The 17,978-nt window shown below is 42.9% G+C and overlaps 1 protein-coding gene across 2 annotated transcripts in view; it reads right to left on the minus strand.

Moving 5' to 3' along the window:
* TENT4B (terminal nucleotidyltransferase 4B) overlaps window positions 1–17,978 on the minus strand; it is a 41,668-nt gene that overhangs the window by 13,761 nt on the left and 9,929 nt on the right. Inside the window, exons 2-4 of one of the 2 annotated variants that reach the window (XM_058154842.1) lie at window positions 5,986–6,109; window positions 1,903–1,949; window positions 891–1,011 (exon numbers count right to left, since the gene is read on the minus strand). In XM_058154842.1, the coding sequence (XP_058010825.1) occupies window positions 891–1,011; window positions 1,903–1,949; window positions 5,986–6,109 (292 nt within the window). Of the gene's footprint in view, window positions 1–890; window positions 1,012–1,902; window positions 1,950–4,845; window positions 5,794–5,923; window positions 6,110–17,978 lie in introns of those variants that run through there. The other variant, XM_058154843.1, reaches the window with a different exon arrangement.

The following is a 17,978-nucleotide window of genomic DNA, read 5'->3' on the forward strand; positions in this document are numbered from 1 at the left end:
AGACTCCGAGTCTGATAGCAGGCCCGGAAGGAGACGGGAGGGGCCCGGCTGAGGAGAGGAGAGAGGACGAGGCACAACAGTGTGTGTGTGTGTGTGTGTGTGTGCACGCGCGCAGGAGGCTTTCCGGGCCCAAAACGAGATGTGGGGGGGCTCGTGTAGTGCCCCCGTGCCCCGTTTTGGGCCTGGAAAGCCTCCTGCACCAACCTGGAAGCCAAAATGGGGCGCAGGGGATGGGCACGCATGCGTGCGGGCGAGTTGCATGCACGGGGCTGTGGGTGCTCGCATTGCATATTGAGGGTTTGGACACTTGGCAGCAAAAAGGTTGACCCTCACTGACCTATATCCTTCTAGACCAGCGGTTCTCAACCTGTGGGTCGGGACCCCGTTGGGGGTCGAATGACCATTTGCCAGGGGTCGCCTAAGACGATTGGAAATATGGGAAGTATACTTGCGAGTTGAAGAATCGCGCTCCAATGGTTGACTCCACAAGCCAGCTGCAGGCTCTTCAAATCGCTAGCCGAATTCGGCGTCAGGCGCGATGAATTAAAAAAGAGAGAAATCTTTGCTCTGATGTCTCCCTCTCAAGCCAGCTACAATCACTCCCAATCGCTAGTCTAATCTGGCTTCGGGCACGATAAATTCAAAATGAAAATAATTTTATGGTTGGGGTCGCCACATCGTGGGGAATTGTATTAAAGGGGTCGCCACATCGTGGGGAATTGTATTAAAGGGATCGCAGCACTATAAAGGTTGAGAACCACTGTTCTAGACAAAGTACAGCCTCCGCTGTAATATTATAGAGATGTTTCACAAGTTACTTTTTGGGGGAAACCACCCCCCACACACACACACAAAAAAAGAGCACACCCACATACACCAAATTAACTTACAGTGGCTTTATCTAAAACCTTTACTGAACCTTTGTCGGCCACGTTGTGCTTTCGAAGTGCTTCTTCCAGGGTCCATAGTGGCAAAGTCTCCCATTTTCCAAACACCACTAAATCAATATCGCTGGAACGAGAAGGCAGAAGATTAATACGTCGTTCAGATACGTTTGGGGGGATCAGAAGGGATAGATTTCTGCCATCTCTTACGAAAAGATTCCGAGTTTTCTTACTAAGGGTCACCTACTTCAGATAGCCTTAATGAAGGCTATTCTCTAGTCTCCGAGTTACAGAAACGCTAGTACGTCACCCCATCTTAGTCATATATCCGATGACTAATCTCAAGCCTTCCCGGGCCAAGGGCTTTTCCCAATCCGCAAATACTCATTGCCAGTTAGTTCCCACCAAATGTTGTTAGAATGAGGTAAAACTGAGGAATAAATTGGGAAGGGAGACGACAGATGGGAGACAAATATAGTCCTCATTTAGTGCGATTGGCAACTCGATTAAGTGAAGCGATCTCAAAATGAAATCACAATTATTCAGATCTTACTCAGGCCTAAGATCTTACAATGGTTGGAAACTAACCAAAGGGAGAAGAAACCTGGAATTAAGGAAAAACTTCCTAACAATGAGGACAATTAACCAGTGGACCAGCTTGCCACCAGAAGTTGTGGGTGCTCCATTACTGGAGGTTTTTAAGAAGAAACTAGACAGCCACTCATCTGAAGTAGTATAGGTTCTCCTGCTTAAGGAGGGGGCTGGACTGGAAGACCTCCAAGGTCCCTTCCAGCTCTATTCTATTCTAATATTCTAATTCTAATATTCTAGATCTAAGAACTTAAAAGTCACTTCAGCTTTCTTTTGCTTTACAGACCCGTGAAAGACCTAAGTGTGCCAGCAAGTCATAAAGTGACTTTTCCATAACTGGGAACAATTGCCAAGTGAGAACTACCTGTACTCAAGAGTTGCTCGGAGGAAAGATAAAATGCAAATGCAATAAATGAAACTTACTAACCTAGTAGGTAAATATAAACCAGTCTTAAAACTTCCAAATATCTGCACCTGGGGGAGAGAAGAAAATCCAAACAGACAAATTCAAACCTTTCACCATAAGTGTTAAAGAATAAGCAGCAAGGCAGGCTCTGGCTGCCCTCAACGGACAGATTTTAGGAGATCATCCAGCATGCATAGGATTAATCTAGAGATCAAGCTAAGCCATAAGCAAGCAGGCATTTAATGGGCTGTCTGAATGTATGTTTCTGGCTTTCTCTTGACAAGGAGGAGAAATCAGAGAATGAAGCCATTATCTGTTTTAAGTTTATCCGTATCTTCACTTAATTAGCCACTTGCTGTAGGAGAATAGAATAGAATAGAATAGAATAGAATAGAATAGAATAGAATAGAATAGAATAGAATAGGGTAGGGTAGGGTAGGGTAGGGTAGGGTAGGGTAGGGTAGAACAGTACAGAACAGAACAGAACAGAATTCTTTATTGGCCAAGTGTGATTGGACACAAGGAATTTGTCTCTGGTGCATAGGCTCTCAGTGTACATAAAAAGACAAGATACACTCGTCAAGAATCACAGGGCACAACACCATAGTCATAGGGTACAAATAAGCAATCAAATCATACTAGGAAAAAACATCAATATAAATCGCAAGGAACAAACTAAATCTAGATTTAGACAGTTCGCAGACTCTTCTCTGCTGCGTCCACTCGTGGATATTTGTTTGCTACTAGGTCAGACTTTGTTAGCAGAGAGCTTTCTAAATTTGCAGACAACTTTGATCGTTGCAGGAGCTTCCACAAATCCTAGCCAAATCTCTGGCTATTACTTATCTGAAGCTCCTTTAATCTTGTCTCTTGTGATGGACCCAGGACAGAATCCCTGGGACAAACACCCTCCAGATGACCCACCTCAGAAGGATGGAAAGTTGAGTCAACCTTGAGCCGGTCAAGATTGAACTCCTGACTGTGGGCAGGAGTTAGCCAGCAATACTGCATTCTAACAGTCTGTAGAGATTCTCAGTCATCCAGGTCATGGTTGTCCCAAAGGTGCTTTTTTCAGGAGGCAACTGGAGTTTTTTCTCTTTGAAGAAGTTTCGCTTCTCATCCAAGAAGCTTCTTCAGCTCTTGACTGGATGGTGGGGAAGGGAAGGATTTATATTCCTTGCAGACAGCTGGTCATTTGTATCCTTTTAGAGGGTCCTTGAAGCACCTGGAGGTTTATCTGTGTCCTCAGGATCACCTGAGTAGCACTCCTGGTTCCTGTAGTCTGCAATTTTTTCTCTGGAAATCCATTCATACTCCCACACTATTCACTATTTAGTTCATCCCAAATTATATAGGTAAAAGCACCATTCAGGTGACCCCTAAGGACACAGATAAACCTCCAAGTGCTTCAACGACCCTCTAAAAGATGCAAAGGACCAGCTGCCTGCAAGGAATATTAATCTTTCCATTCCCCACCATCCCGTTAGAGCTGAAGAAGCTTCTTGGATGAGAAGCGAAACGTCTTCAAAGAAAAAAACAACAACAACCCAGAAAGTCCAGTTGCCTCCTGAAAAAGCAACTTTGGGACTGTGTTCTATTCACTGCGCCACCCCGGTTCAATAATCACAAGTCTCTTCAAGGAAGTTTCACACTGATGGGAACTCTACGCTGGTCATACTTTTCAACAAGGGCTGGCTTTCTTTCCCAAAAGCAATCGAAGTCGCTTCCTTCCTTCGGGAGCTGCGTTATCCCGGTTCTAGGATAATGAAAGCCTCTCACCGTCCCCTTAATGGGTGAAGCCCGGCTGATGCCAAGAACGGTTCTCACTTGCTAGGAATGTTTGTGTCGAAGCACATTACTCCCCCCCCCCCGGAGTAACAGAGAAATGACACAATTGCTGGCTTCTATAAATACTTTAAGAAAAGCATGCTGGATGCCAAGACTTCTTTTAACTCACATACATTCTTACAGGATCCGTGGTTGTTTTTTTTAAAAAAAGGACTCTAATTTTTCAGATGTACTACGAACAAACCCAATTATTATTATTATTATTATTATTATTATTATTATTATTATTATTATTATTATTATTATTATTATTATTATTATTATTTAAATTTCTAGACCGCCATTCTCCCGAAGGACTCAGGGCGGTTTACAGCCATATAAAAAACAGTATACAAACATTAAAATAATTTAAAATGAAATATTTAAATTTAGGCTACTCCTTAAAACCCGTTAAAAATTCCCAATTAAAACTATCAGGCCAGTCCTGCGTGATGAAACAACCATGTTTTCAGCTCGCGTCGGAAAGTCCGGAGATCGGGGAGTTGGCGAATACCAGGTGGACATTTTGCAGATGTAAACAGATGACCGTAATTTATTTATGTATTTATTTTATTATTTTTTATTTGCTTCCAGTTTTACAGTCATGCCACAAAGGCAGCCGGACGCGAAAAGAAAAAACTAAGCACGTCCACAGCGGTGTCTTTCCCGCCGTTTGGAGATTTGGTTCCCTAGCCCCTTCGTTGGGGTTCCCCCCCCAACGAAGCGTCCAAGCTATTCAGAGTTCCGACTGAACGCGGAGGAGAGCTTTGTGATCTCTGAACTTTGCTTACACGGTTTACACGTTGGCCTTTGGCAAATTATTTCGGTCACTGATCTGACTCCAAAGCTCATCGGAGCCAAAAAAACATGTCAGCGACGTGTTTGCTTTGAGGTTATGTGGGGAGACTTCCAGTTCCCCTTTCCCTTTCCTTCTTTCTGGACTCCCTTCCCACGCGCTGAATTGTTGAGGGAAAGGACTAGTCAGGGATGCTGCTGATATTTACAAGCCGGAAATGAAATCCGAAATCAGCCAAAGAGACTGGCTGATCTAGAACAGGCAACAGTTTTAGGGCAGGGGTGTCCAACCCTTGGCCACTTTAAGACTTGTGGACTTTAACTCCCAGAATGGCTGCCTGGGGAATTCTGGGAGTTAAAGTCCACAAGTCTTAAAGTGGCCACGGTTGGGACACCCCCTGGTTTAGCACAAGGTGCCAACTCATCTCAAAAAACGTTTTGCTGATCATATTGTCTGACATGGCTGGCTGGGGAATTCTGGGAGTTGAAGTCCACAAGTCTCAAAGTGGCCACAGTTGGGACATTCCTGGTTTAGCACAAAGTACAAACGCATCTCAAAACTTTTTGCTGATCGTATTATTTGACACTGCTGGCTGGGGAATTCTGGGAGTTGAAGTCTTAAAAGTTATCAGGTTTGGAGACCCTTGGTTTAGCACAAGGTGCCAACTCATCTCAAAAAACGTTCTGGTGACCGTATTGCCTGACATGGCTGGCTGGGGAATTCTGGGAGCTGAAGCCCACAAGTCTCAAAGTGGCCAAAGTTTAAGGCAGTGATGGCAAACCTTTTCGGCACCGAGTGCCCAAACCAGAACTTGCATTCATGTGCGCGTGCTGGAGTGCCGGAAACCCGAAGACCAGCTGGCCGGTGCGCCAAAAACAGTCTGAAAATGGCCCAAAAAAGTCCCGAAAATGGCCTGTTTTTTGGCCGTTTTCCAATGCTCTGGCGCCCGCAAAGGCCCACGTGCCTTCAGAGAGGGCTCTTCGTGCCACCTCTGGCATGCGTGCCGTAGGTTCACCATCATGGGTTTAAGGCATCAATCTTGCAGATTAATTGGACAAGGAAACCTGGAAGTCTCTTTATCGATAACATTTGCTCCTCCTGATCCTTTTTGGCCAGGGTGAACAAGATGAAAATGCAAAATGGCTGAAACGTCAACCAGACCTGACCAAAGCTATGCAAACGTACAATAAAGACTGAACCATTTTAATACCAGATTTCCCTATTTTATTTTTTTTTAAACTGCAGAATGGCGGAGTTTCTGTCTAAAGTCTACAACAGGGGTCTCCAACCTTGGTCCCTCTAAGACTTGTGGACTTCAACTCCCAGAGTTCCTCAGCCAGCTTTGCTGGCTGAGGGTCTCTGGGAGTTGAAGTCCACAAGTCTTAAAGGGGCCAAGGTTGGAGACCTCTGGTCTACAACCATTGGAAAAAGAAACACCAGCGTCTTTCAGCAAGGGAGTTAAAAGAGTTTGCTAAACTTACATCCGCGTTGGGCCAGAGTTCCTTTATGACATTTTGTATCCTGTTCACCACCTCCATCCGCATTGTTTCTTCTTCAGGTCGAGGAGACATGTACTTGTAGAAGTCATTGATTTCTTCGTGAAGGCTGGGGGGGAAAAAAAGAGTGCTGAGTTAGCAAAATTATATAATCAGGAGGAAAGGAGAGAGGGTGGTGCAGTGGCCTAAAAGTGGAGCTCTCGCCTCACAATCAAGAGGCTGTGAGTTCGATCCTAGGTAGAGGCAGATATTTCTCTCTCTGGGCACAATGAGAATATAGCTGCCAAACAAAGCTCCTCATTGGCGACAGGAAGGGGATCTGGCCAGTAAACACTCAGCTGAGGGGTGAAATGCTCCCTGTTCAGACCGGATCGGCCGATCCGGCAGCAATGGCAGCGGGTGGTTCAGAGAACCGGTAGCAAAAATCCCTCCCCGCCCATGCCCACCCAATGCTCAGTCGCCCGCTTCCCTGCTTGCCACTTCTTTTAAAAAATGCTTTTAAAAGGTAAAAAGAGAGGCACTGATGATCCCAGCTGAGCCGCGCAATTGTCAGAGCCTTTTTTAAACTTTTAAAAACATTTTTTACAACTATTTGGCCGAATAGGTTGTAAAAAAATGCTTTTAAAAGTAAAAAAAAAAGATTGCGTGCCACAGTTGATCACCCCCCCGCCGCACACTATTCTACTTACCCCATACCTCCTTTTGGTGTGCATTGTACGTGCGCGCACACCTTGCATTTGGTGCATGGTGCGCATTGCACATGCGCAGCCAGAGAACCGGTAGTAAACCGGTTCAGATTTCACCACTGACTCAGCTCCATTCAGTTGCCCACCCCACAAGGGAGTACGGGGTCTTTAAAAGGGCTTCTGTGGCTCAGGCTGGTAAGACAGTCTGTTATTAACAGCAGCTGCTTGCAATTACTGCAGGTTCAAGTCCCACCAGGCCCAAGGTTGACTCAGCCTTCCATCCTTTATAAGGTAGGTAAAATGAGGACCCAGATTGTTGGGGGCAATAAGTTGACTTTGTATATAATATACAAATGGATGAAGACTATTGCTTGACATAGTCGCCCTGAGTCTTTGGAGAAGGGTGGGATATAAATGCAAAGAAAAAAAAGAAGGTGAGGAGGAGGAGGAAAGTGGGGAGGAAGACTTGAAAGAGTTTTATCTATGGCTTACTCAGAAAGCATTTTAATCAAGCTCGATGGGAAATCAGACCGCTGCATGTAGGACTTTTTAAGTCCCATCCTATAAAAAATACATCTGAGGGCCCGGAAGGAAATCCCTAAGCCAGCCTTAGCCTCGTGACACATTAGTTAAGAGAGAAACAACAGGCCTGAAGAGACACTGTTTAATACTTCTACCACCCCCAGGTTCTCTTTGGCCATCTGTTCTGCGGCACAGAAACGGAAGAGAAGAAGAATTTGAGGTGAGAAGAATCTGGAAGGCAGCCTGGAGGTATTGGAGAGAGATGGCCTCAAAGAAAATAAGTTGCCCAAGAAAAGAAGGAAAAGGGTGAGGAAGAAACTCAAGATGGCCCCATCTTGATGCTCTTTGGTCTAAGAGGGAAGGGAAGGGGAAACGATGTCAGAGGCTCTCAGAATTGGTACTATAAAGGTAAAGGTTTCCCTCGCACATACACATACGTCCTAGTCGTTCCCGACTCTAGGGGGTGGCGCTCATCTCCGTTCCAAAGCCGAAGAGCCAGCGCTGTCCGAAGACGTCTCCGTGGTCATGTGGCCGGCATGACTCATCGCCAAAGGCGCACGGAACGCTGTTACCTTCCCACCAAAGGTGATCCCTATTTTTTCTACTTGCATTTTTTTACGTGCTTTCGAACTGCTAGGTTGGCAGAAGCTGGGACAAGTAACGGGAGCTCACCCCGTTACGCGGCACTGGGGATTCGAACCGCTGAACTGCCGGCCTTTCGATCGACAAGCTCAGCATCCTAGCCACTGCATCCCTTAATTGGTACTATAGATAATCCTCAATTTCCAATCACAATTTCCATGGCTAATCAAGGCGGCTTTTGAACTTGTTATGTCTGATTTTACTTCCTTTTTGCCCCCGTTAAGGAATCACTTTAGTTTTTAAGTGAATCGTGTGGTCATTACGCAAATCTGGCTCCCCTCCCCCTTCTTAACTTTGCTTTCAGAAGTCAGCTGCGAAGCTCACAAACTGCGGTCGTGTGACCCCGGGATGTACAAGCATAAAAAAATTACACGCCGATTTGCCAAGTGGTTGAATTTTGTTCACATGATCCAGGGGATGCTACAATATTCGTTAAGTGTGAGGACTGGTCTCGTCACTTTAGTTAACTTCGAATAGTTGCTAAGCAAATGGTTCTAAGTCAAGGACTATCCGCTGGATCAATAAAACAAGAGATCTAGTATTTCTTGCCGGGCCTGTTTCCTGACCTGATTTACCTCGAAAGCTGACAGATTTAGATACAAGCGATCGACAGTGAAAAACGTTTAAGAGGAAGGACGCGGAATGCACTTCAAACCCAGGCAACGTGCAAAAGGCTTTCTCGTTGCTGATAAAACGAGAACATTTGTAGCTGAGGGTTGAAACGATTCATCGCAGGCGTTTCATTACCCAACTCGGCAACATCATCGGTGTTAGATGATGATGATGATGTAGCACCGATGATGCTATCCAAACGGGTAAGGAAACGTCTTCAAGGAAACCACCAAGCTCGGAGAGTACCAAGGACCCCTCACTTTGTCGACTGTGACAGTTTAGCACAGGGGTCCCCGACCCCCGCGCCACAGCTGGACACTGGGCCGCAGCCCGCTCGGAACCAGGTCACATAAGCGAGCGGTGGGTACTTTTGGGAGCGGCGAACGCAGACGCCTGCTGCTCACATAGAACCGTTTCCTCTCCCCCCCCCATCTCCGCCAGTCCGTAAAGCCAGAATGGTTGGGGACCACTGGGTTATCAAATGACACAGGGCAGTTAAAATGGAGTCCGAACCTCCATTTCGGACCGGACCATTCCAGGCTGCAGACGGGAAGACCCAAACCCCTTAAAGTCCCAAACGGGCAACTCACACACTTTCACCGAAGGATGACATCCTGAATATCAGCAAAACACTGCTCTCTCTCTCTCTCTCTCTCGAAAGCTCCGGAATATCAACAGCACACCATGTTGACATTAATAGTTAATATTAACCGCTCTGATAAATGCAGGCGACATACTGTACAAAGAGGCCAACCTGCCCTTGGTTACATTTATGATGTTTTTTGAGATACCTCCGGCAGCGACTTGATTACAAGGGTTGGTTTGGGGGTGGGGGGAAGAGGAGGAATTGGTATTGCTGGGTCTCTATCATGATGTACAGCGGGCCTTAAACCCGTGACTCTCAATCCCAATCCCTTTTAAGATCAGGGGTGGGCTTCACTCGCATCAAGGGGCACCTTGCCGACCTTTACTCGCCCCTCCCTTCCCAGCCACTCCTCACCTGTCCACCTGGGCTCCTTAGGGTCCCAACCAGAAGCAGTTGTTGGAGCTAAACAGCCACCAGTTCAAATTGGATCTGGCCGAGAAGGAGGCTCAGCAGAAGCACCTACTGAGGACTAGGAGCATAGGCTTTCCAAGCAGAGGGATGGTCTGCAGGAGTGCAAGGCCAGGTACCGGCGCCTGGAGGATCAGCGGGCTGAGATGATCAACCAGTTTCAGGCCATAATGCAGTCCCCACTGGAATGAGGCTCTCCGGCTCTTCGCCATCAGTGGCACTTCCCTCCAGCCTTTGCCCAATGCCCCGCACCAGGAGGCTGAAGCAGACCCTGAGTCGGAATGTCTGCCCCCCTCTGACCCTCAGAAAAAGATCCTGAAGGGGGAGACTTTGCAGCAACACAAACGTTCATTGTACGTATCCGGCCCAGGAGCATAGTTTGAGGACCTCTGATTTAGTGCAATATAAAAAATGCAAATAATTTTTCTGCGGACCACCAAAATTTTCTCGCAGACTATCAGTGGTCCATGGACCACCAGTTGGTGACTGCTGATCTAAAGCAGGGGTCTCCAACCTTGGCAGCATTAAGTAAGCCCGGAGGACTTCAATTCCCAGAATTGAAGGGAAATTCTAGGAGTTGAAGTCCTCCAGGCTTAAAGTTGCCAAGGTTGGAGACCATTGGGCTAAAGTCAACCTGAAGGATGAAAAAACTAGGAAATAAAGCAAGACTGACTCCCAAAAGGAGCTTCAGAAAAGAAGCTCCCAAACAGAGCTTCAGAGGCTTTTTTTCTGAAATTCTGTTTCGGAGGCTTTCAGAGGCAGAAAAAATGTTTTTTTCTGAAACGGAATTTCAGAGGAAGAAAAAAAAGCAAAAAAAAACAAGGCACAGAGTTCACAACCAAGGAACCTGTTGCTAAAATTCACCTCTGGGAACAGCTGATTGGGGGTACTCCGGAAGGCCGATCCACCTGCCAATCAGCTTTTTTCTTATTTTCCTCCCCAAAAACTAAGGTGCGTCTTATACTCCGAAAAATACGGTAATTCCAAGTAATAAACTTTTTTTACGTTTTTAGCGGTTACGATATTCTCTGCCATATTCTTTAGCTGGCTAGGGGAAAAAGGATGCCCCCACCCCTCCAACTGAAACTAATGGTTAACAGAACATTCCTGCACTCAATTCACTTCAAGCTGAGTATTTACTAAAAAACAAACAAACTTAAGCACAAATAGAAATTTATCCCCCATATAGTCTGCATTGGAGTAATGGTTCTAATTTTAATCAGTCACTCTACCTGCAAGAATCTGTTCTGGGCGATAACGGATCACAGGAAAAACACACAATCCTACCCAAATAATTGTATCATCACTAATGCTGTGTGCAACAGTAGCAACAGAGTAATGTACCGTGTATTAACAATTATTACTAGTGCTACATTTGCAAAGTTTGGGAGAAAAATCAAGATACTCCTTGTGTAGGTGCTAAAAATGTCCCATTGGTGTTAATGAGTTCACTCACATTTATACAGCAAGATTTGCAACCCAAATAATGATATAAAATAACGTTGAATTCTCAAGAATCTCGGACCCTAATATCAATGCACAAAAATATAGGTATCCACTTCAGTTATCTACAATTAAGTATGACATATCGGTACGTTTTATTTTAGGACCAATAGAATGTACAAATTCCAACATAAACATTGAAAAGTTTATGAAAAATTATGAAATTCAATTCTGCATGTTAGCCTAATCTGGCTCTTTAACTTCATTATTGTATTGCATTACCAAAGGCCAAGATTATGTAATCAATGGTTCAAGCAATCCATGTGAAGAGTATTTGGAATTTGAGAGCAAGTAATTTTTTCAATGATCTGGTTATAACTTTGATAGTCAAATACTCAAATAAGCCCCTTAATACTACTGTAGACTTTCAGATAAATATAGCTCTTTTTTCCTTCAAAGAACCTATCAAGTTAATTTTGGGAAAAGCGTTTTCCATCCCTGGGGATACAAGGATTAGAAAACAACACAGCTCAAAGAACTGAAGACTAAAAATTGGGATACGGGCAAGAGATTATGGATAAAGGTGAAAGAAAGGGAAAATAAAGCAAAAGAGATTTTATGAAAATATGTACATTAATATTAGAACTATGTAAGTTGGATAATTACTTTGTATGTAGTGTGGAAGTTAAATATGTATAAAAATATGGCTAATAGTGAAATGCTAGAATTAAGTTAACAGGTGATTAGATAATGGAAGAATATATTTTAATGTAAACGTGTATTAATAGCAGAATTTCAAGGATGGGAAATATGAACAGAGGTATGAAGAAGAATTAAGTTTTTAACTGGTAAATTAGAATTTGAATGATAGTATTATCAAATAAGTATTAAAAACATGCTAGAATTAAATAATGGGTGATTAGAAAATGAAAGAATGTATTGTAAGAAAAATATGTGTGGTAATAGGGAACAGAAAAGAAATGCTATTTTCACATCTTTCAATATTATTGTGACGGGGAGGGCTAAAACAGAGATAGAAATAGGAGAGGAATTATAGTATATGTGTGTGTGTGTGTGTATATATACACACACACACACACATATATATATACATATAGATACATACACCAAAATATTAAGATATATGGAAGAGTAAGAAGAAAGTTTAGAACTGAAAGAATATGTGCAAATAATATGAAACAATGAAAATGAAATGTAATAATTGTGTGTAATGATGTTTATTTTTATTGAAATGTAGGAAACTCGGGTATCATACCATTCACGCATCGATATGTACAAATAATATAAAATAAAAAAAGCTTGGGATTGGGGGAAAAAAAAGAATTGCTTGGTAAGCCAAGTGGGTAGTTTCACATTTTTTTTTACCAAGCAAAGTTTCTTTGAGAAGAGAGAGAAATAAGGCAAAGGTTTAATCTGAAAAAAATGTCATGAAAAATGACCTAGAGTTGCTGGAAACATCAAGGCAATAAATGACCACGGAATTCACTCGCACTTTGCTACGCGGAGTTGTGTGCTCGGATGGGCGAAAATTCTGATGTGCTGCCTCCTTTCCTTTCTTTTAAATGCAGGACTACTGGAAGTGCCACAAACTTATTTCCATTCCTTATAAAAGTTTAGAGGCAGGAGGAAAAACAGAAGGGAATTATTTTCAGGATCATTAAAACCTGCCACAATTACATTCCCAAAGATAATTACTGTAATGTTCATAACAAGAGCATAAGAAAACACCTGTACAGTTATGTAATCTTACACAACAAGGTCAAAAGCTGAGCAGCGACCAGGAGTCCATGCAATCAAACAGGGAAGGGTGTATGAACTTCAGTCTGGGATGGCTGAGACCGAATCTTTCCCACAGATGTGTTGACATCAGCTCAAACCCTGCTCCACAACAATCAGTAACCATTAGGCATGACAATAAAAACAGGTATCGTCTGGGCTGTTTTTTAAATTTCGGCTACGAGTAGCAGATCCATCAACCAGAACCCAATGCAAAAAATAAATTAAAAAAAAATCCATACGCCCAGCCCATGGTTCTTTTTAAAAAATTAAAAAGAAACACATAATTTACACCTATCTCAGTGAGGTGATTTAGGAAAGGAGAAGTAGAAGGTTTATGTGTATCTCATTTTGCTGCTGCTATTTTTAAGCAGTTGGGGTGAGATATCCTTACCAATTTACTGCAAATCATCCATGGATTTAAATAAATCCAGATTTAATGTCTGCTCTCTTCTTTAGGGGTAGGACAGAAGATTCCCAAAATAAATTTTAAAAAAATTGTGGCCACCTCACCTTAGCATCCTACTTTTAGATCCCGAGGACTAGAATTTGAGGACTTAATACAATACAAAGACAATCCATCACCTACCTATCTCCCCACGGGCACGATTGGAAATTTTTATTTGATTTAATTTTTTTATGTATTTTATTTTGATTTGATTTATATTAAGGAAGCATTTTATTTTATTGTCGGCTTTGTTCAAAATTGAGACTATGAAAGGATCCAGGTAAGAGAGGTTTAATTCTGTAGTTTATCTGTTATCAGTTATCACAGAGACCAAATATAATAATAGAATTGTTATTCAGGAATTCCATTACTGTCTGGGCCAATACTAACAAAAGATTTATATATATGTATGTGTGTATGTATATATGTAAGTATGTATGTATGTATGTATGTATCTTTTGTAACTCTCTATATAATTATATATAGTTCCTGACTCTAGAGGGCAGTGCTCATACCCATTTCAAAGCCGAAGAGCCAGCACTGTCCAAAGACGTCTCTGTGGTCATGTGGCTGGCATGACTAAATGCCAAAGGCACACGGAATGCTGTTTCCTTCCCACCAAAGGTGGTCCCTATTTTTCTACTTGCATTTTTTACATGCTTTCGAACTGATAGGTTGGTAGAAGATGGGTCAAGGAATGGGAGCTCACCCCATTATGCGGCACTAGGAATTCGAACCGCTGAACTGCCGACCTTTTGATCGACAAGCTCAGCATCTTAGCCACTGCGTCCCTAAAAGATCCAACCCTAGCTTCTTTCACTGTGGGAAATATAGGTTGCCAAAAAGTCACATTTCTCTCCACCAAATTATGTCCATCGAATTTTTAAAAATCAAGAGTAACAAACCAGTAACACAAGGAGGGGAAACATAATACCTAAAAGTTTCACAATGCTTTTGGAAGTTTTAATCCCCAAACCTCTCAACTATGCTGAAGACAGAACATACAGTAGGCAGAGAACTGAATACAGGATTAGTCAGATAATAAAAGAACTGCATATGGGAACAAAGTGAAATATCCCTTCCAATTTATAGCAAGAAGGGAAGAATCTAAGAAGGTACAAGAGAGATAAAGTTGTTCAATGGAAATGTCATGAAAAGCAATTTTTTTTAAAAAAACAAGCTCCCCAAATACTATCCAGAACAAGATTCAAATATTATTCATTCTGCACTTCCCTGTATGCCCACAAGGGCCGAAGTTATGATAAGTATTCCCTTATCAGCGAAACGACATTGTTAAATGGGGACTGGCACGGGTATTAAATCAATCATAAATTAAGTGTTCTCTGAAACGCACTAATGGAACATTAATAGTACATAATTTGACTTCCTTGGCATTGCAATATTCTCTTGAAACATGATGTGAAAGAATAATTCACACCATCTGTTGAGATATCCATGTGGGAGTGGCCACCTTTTCTTTTCCGCATGCTTCCTACTTAAAAAAATACAACGTTGGCACTGGATTGTGACCTTTTATTTGAGGAATCGCCACCTAATAAAGAATGTTAAAGAGTAAGGAAAAGGTGTAAAACTACTACAGGCAGTCCCCGACGTACAACCGTTCGTTTAGTGACCGAAGTTACAATGGGACTGAAAATGTGAGCAATGACCATTTTTCACGCTTACGACTGTTGCAGCTTTCCCTGTGGTCACGTCATCAAAAGCAACTGACTCATATTTATGACGGTTGCAGCGCCCCAAGATCATCTGATCCTCTTTTGCGACCTTCTGACAAGCAAAGTCAAAGGGCAAGACAGATTCCCTTCGTAACGGAGCTACTAATGTAACACCTGGAGTGTTTCGCTTAACGCCTGCGGCAAGGATGGATGTAAAATGGGGCAGTACTCACTTAACAAACGTCTCGCTTAAGCCACGGAAATTTTGAACTCAGTGGTGGTCGTACGTCGAAGACTACCCCGTACTAAGGCATGGCCTGACTAACTGCCAAAGGCTGGCTCTGTAGAAGACATGAAGCCTTCACACCTACAAATGAAACCAACTGTGCTACGCAGGTCTTGTTTTCCAGAACGGGATACTAGCCAGAGGTGGTATTCACCTGGTTTATACCGGTTCGGGCAAATCGGTAGTGGAAATCGCGGTGGACCCACCCACCTGCCCTGGCTCTATGCTATCCTATTTAGGCACATTTTTGAGGCCGGGCGCATGCATGGAAGGCACGCGATTGGGCAAAGCACATGCGTGGAAGGCCGGGCGCATGTGTGAAATGCCAAGCGCATGCACGGAAGGAGCGCACACCGAACTAGTGGTAAGAACATTGGAAACCCTCCGCTGATCCCAGTCCATCCTCAAGGCAAAGCCAATAAAAACTGAGCTACAGAAAATAAAATATCCTTCCATTCAGTCAAATGCAACCTTTCATGTTGTGATCCAAGCTAGCTAGAACCTTTGGCCAAGGATTGTCTTCTTTCAGAAGAAAACTGTGGACGGGGTGATACAAGCGTGTTATTTAACACAACTAGGTCTGTAACTAGACTTATTGCTTTTTAAGTCAGATGAGCTCAAAACCCCTGCAATTCCAGACTTTGGTCCTTTCCCTTACTTCAACTGCCATTTCCATTTCCGAGATGTTTATTTCTCCTGCTGCTTTTGGTGTCAACAACCAAAGTACAAGTTCAAAGGCAAGGAATGGTCCCCTGGCTTGCAACGGGGGTATATATACACACACTTTAATACTGGGTTTACTGCACGTCTATAAAGACAACCATAATGGTGACAAAATTTGCACGTGCATAAATAACCTGGAAAAGGTTCCTTTAAAAAAAAGAAGATTATTTCTAATATGGATTGGAGATTTTCTTCATAATGCAAGAATGAGCTATGGCGATGTGATAGCTTTATTAATTTCTTCGCTGAACTGTACAGAACACATCGCCCCCCTGTAGGATTTTTACAAGTTTGTGCACGTGCTAAATCAATTAACACTGCTCTCCCAACCCGTTGCAACATTTAATCTGTACCACCTTGGAACATAAAACTGAGATTAGACAATTATGCAAGAATCAAATGGAAGAACCAAGAACAAGATTGCTGAAAAGCCTTTGTAATTCTGGGTGGGGGAAAAAAAGAGGGTTATCATTGTGTCTACAACTGACTTACTAGTTTCACTGCATGAATATGCTATATCAGGGGTCTCCAACCTTGGCAGCTTTAAGCCTGGCGGACTTCAACTTCCAGAATTCCCCAGCCAGCTTTGCAAGGACACGGTGGCTTAGGGGCTAGGATGTTGAGCTTGTCGATCGAAAGGTCAGCAGCTCAGCGGTTCAAATCCTTAGTGCTGCCGTGTAACGGGGTGAGCTCCCGTGACTTGTCCCAGCTTCTGCCAACCTAGCAGTTTCGAAAGCACGTAAAAATGCAAGTAGAAAAAATAGGGACCACCTTTGGTGGGAAGGTAACAGCGTTCCATGCACCTTTGGCGTTGAGTCATGCCGGCCACATGACCACGGAGACGCCTTCGGACAGCGCTGGCTCTTCGGCTTTGAAACAGAGATGAGCACCGCCCCCTAGAGTCGGCAACGACTAGCACTTATGTGCGAGGGGAACCTTTACCTTTTTAACTTCTTATCACACATCAAACTAATATCTGTATTTCAGACATCATTACGTTAGAGAGGGTCCAGAGATATTTTACTAGGAGAGTTCTCAAATCTTCTGCTCGAAATAAAATTCCCTATCCCACCGGGCTTGAAATCTTAGGTCTAGAAAGCTTCAAACTACGTCGTCTACGTTTCAACCTATGCTTAGTTCATAAGATTATTTACCAAAATGTCCTACCTGTAAATGAGTACTTTAACTTCAACCATAATAATAATACAATGGCCATCAATAGATTTCAACTCAATGTAATTCGCTCTAATCTTAATTGTAGGAAATATGACTTCTGTAATAGAGTAGTCAATGTCTGGAACACGCTACCTGATCCTGTTGTTAGTCTCTCTAATCCCCATACCTTTTACCGTAAACTGTCTACCGTGGACCTTTCTTAAGAGGTCCCTAAGGTGGATGGGGTGCATAAGCGCATCAGCGTGCCTACCGTCTCGGTCCTACTGTTCCAAATTATATGTAATCATTCTAGGTGTTTATGGCTATGTTTTGCCTATTTATATCCTTTTTTTTTTGTGCCAAAATTTGTTGATGTGTCCATGTCTGTGTCTACTCTGTTACTTGTTTTCTTGTACTTGTTGACAAATAAATAAATAAATAAGCCATAATGTGGCTTCATTTAGATCTAGTCAATTAACTAAAGCAAACCATAGCTTAATGCGTTACATAAACCAAGCCTCTTGACTATAACCATGGGAAAAATACACTTTCTGGAGTTAACTAGACAAATTGCAGTTTCAAAATGAGACAAGAACTTTTTTATCAACTACTGATGATTAAAGTAGGAAATCATTTACCAAAGCCAGTTTCTGGCATCTCTGCTAAAACAAGATCACAGATCGCAGAAAACAAGAGCACAAAATCTATGCTAAAAGTCTGGGAGACATACTGTCAGCGGATCCATACAAGAAGCATCAGATGAGAAGTATAAACTTAGTGTAAAGCTGGCTGGGGAATTCTGGGAGTTGAAGTCCACAAGTTTTAAAAGTTGCCAAGGTTGGACACTCCGTAGTACACTACTACTAATTGAAGGAAACCAGCAAACGAAACAACCTCATTAATTACTTAATCCAGTGGGTAAATCTAACCATAC

Source organism: Ahaetulla prasina, chromosome 12, assembly GCF_028640845.1.
Source record: "Ahaetulla prasina isolate Xishuangbanna chromosome 12, ASM2864084v1, whole genome shotgun sequence".
NCBI classification, from domain to species: domain Eukaryota; kingdom Metazoa; phylum Chordata; class Lepidosauria; order Squamata; family Colubridae; genus Ahaetulla; species Ahaetulla prasina.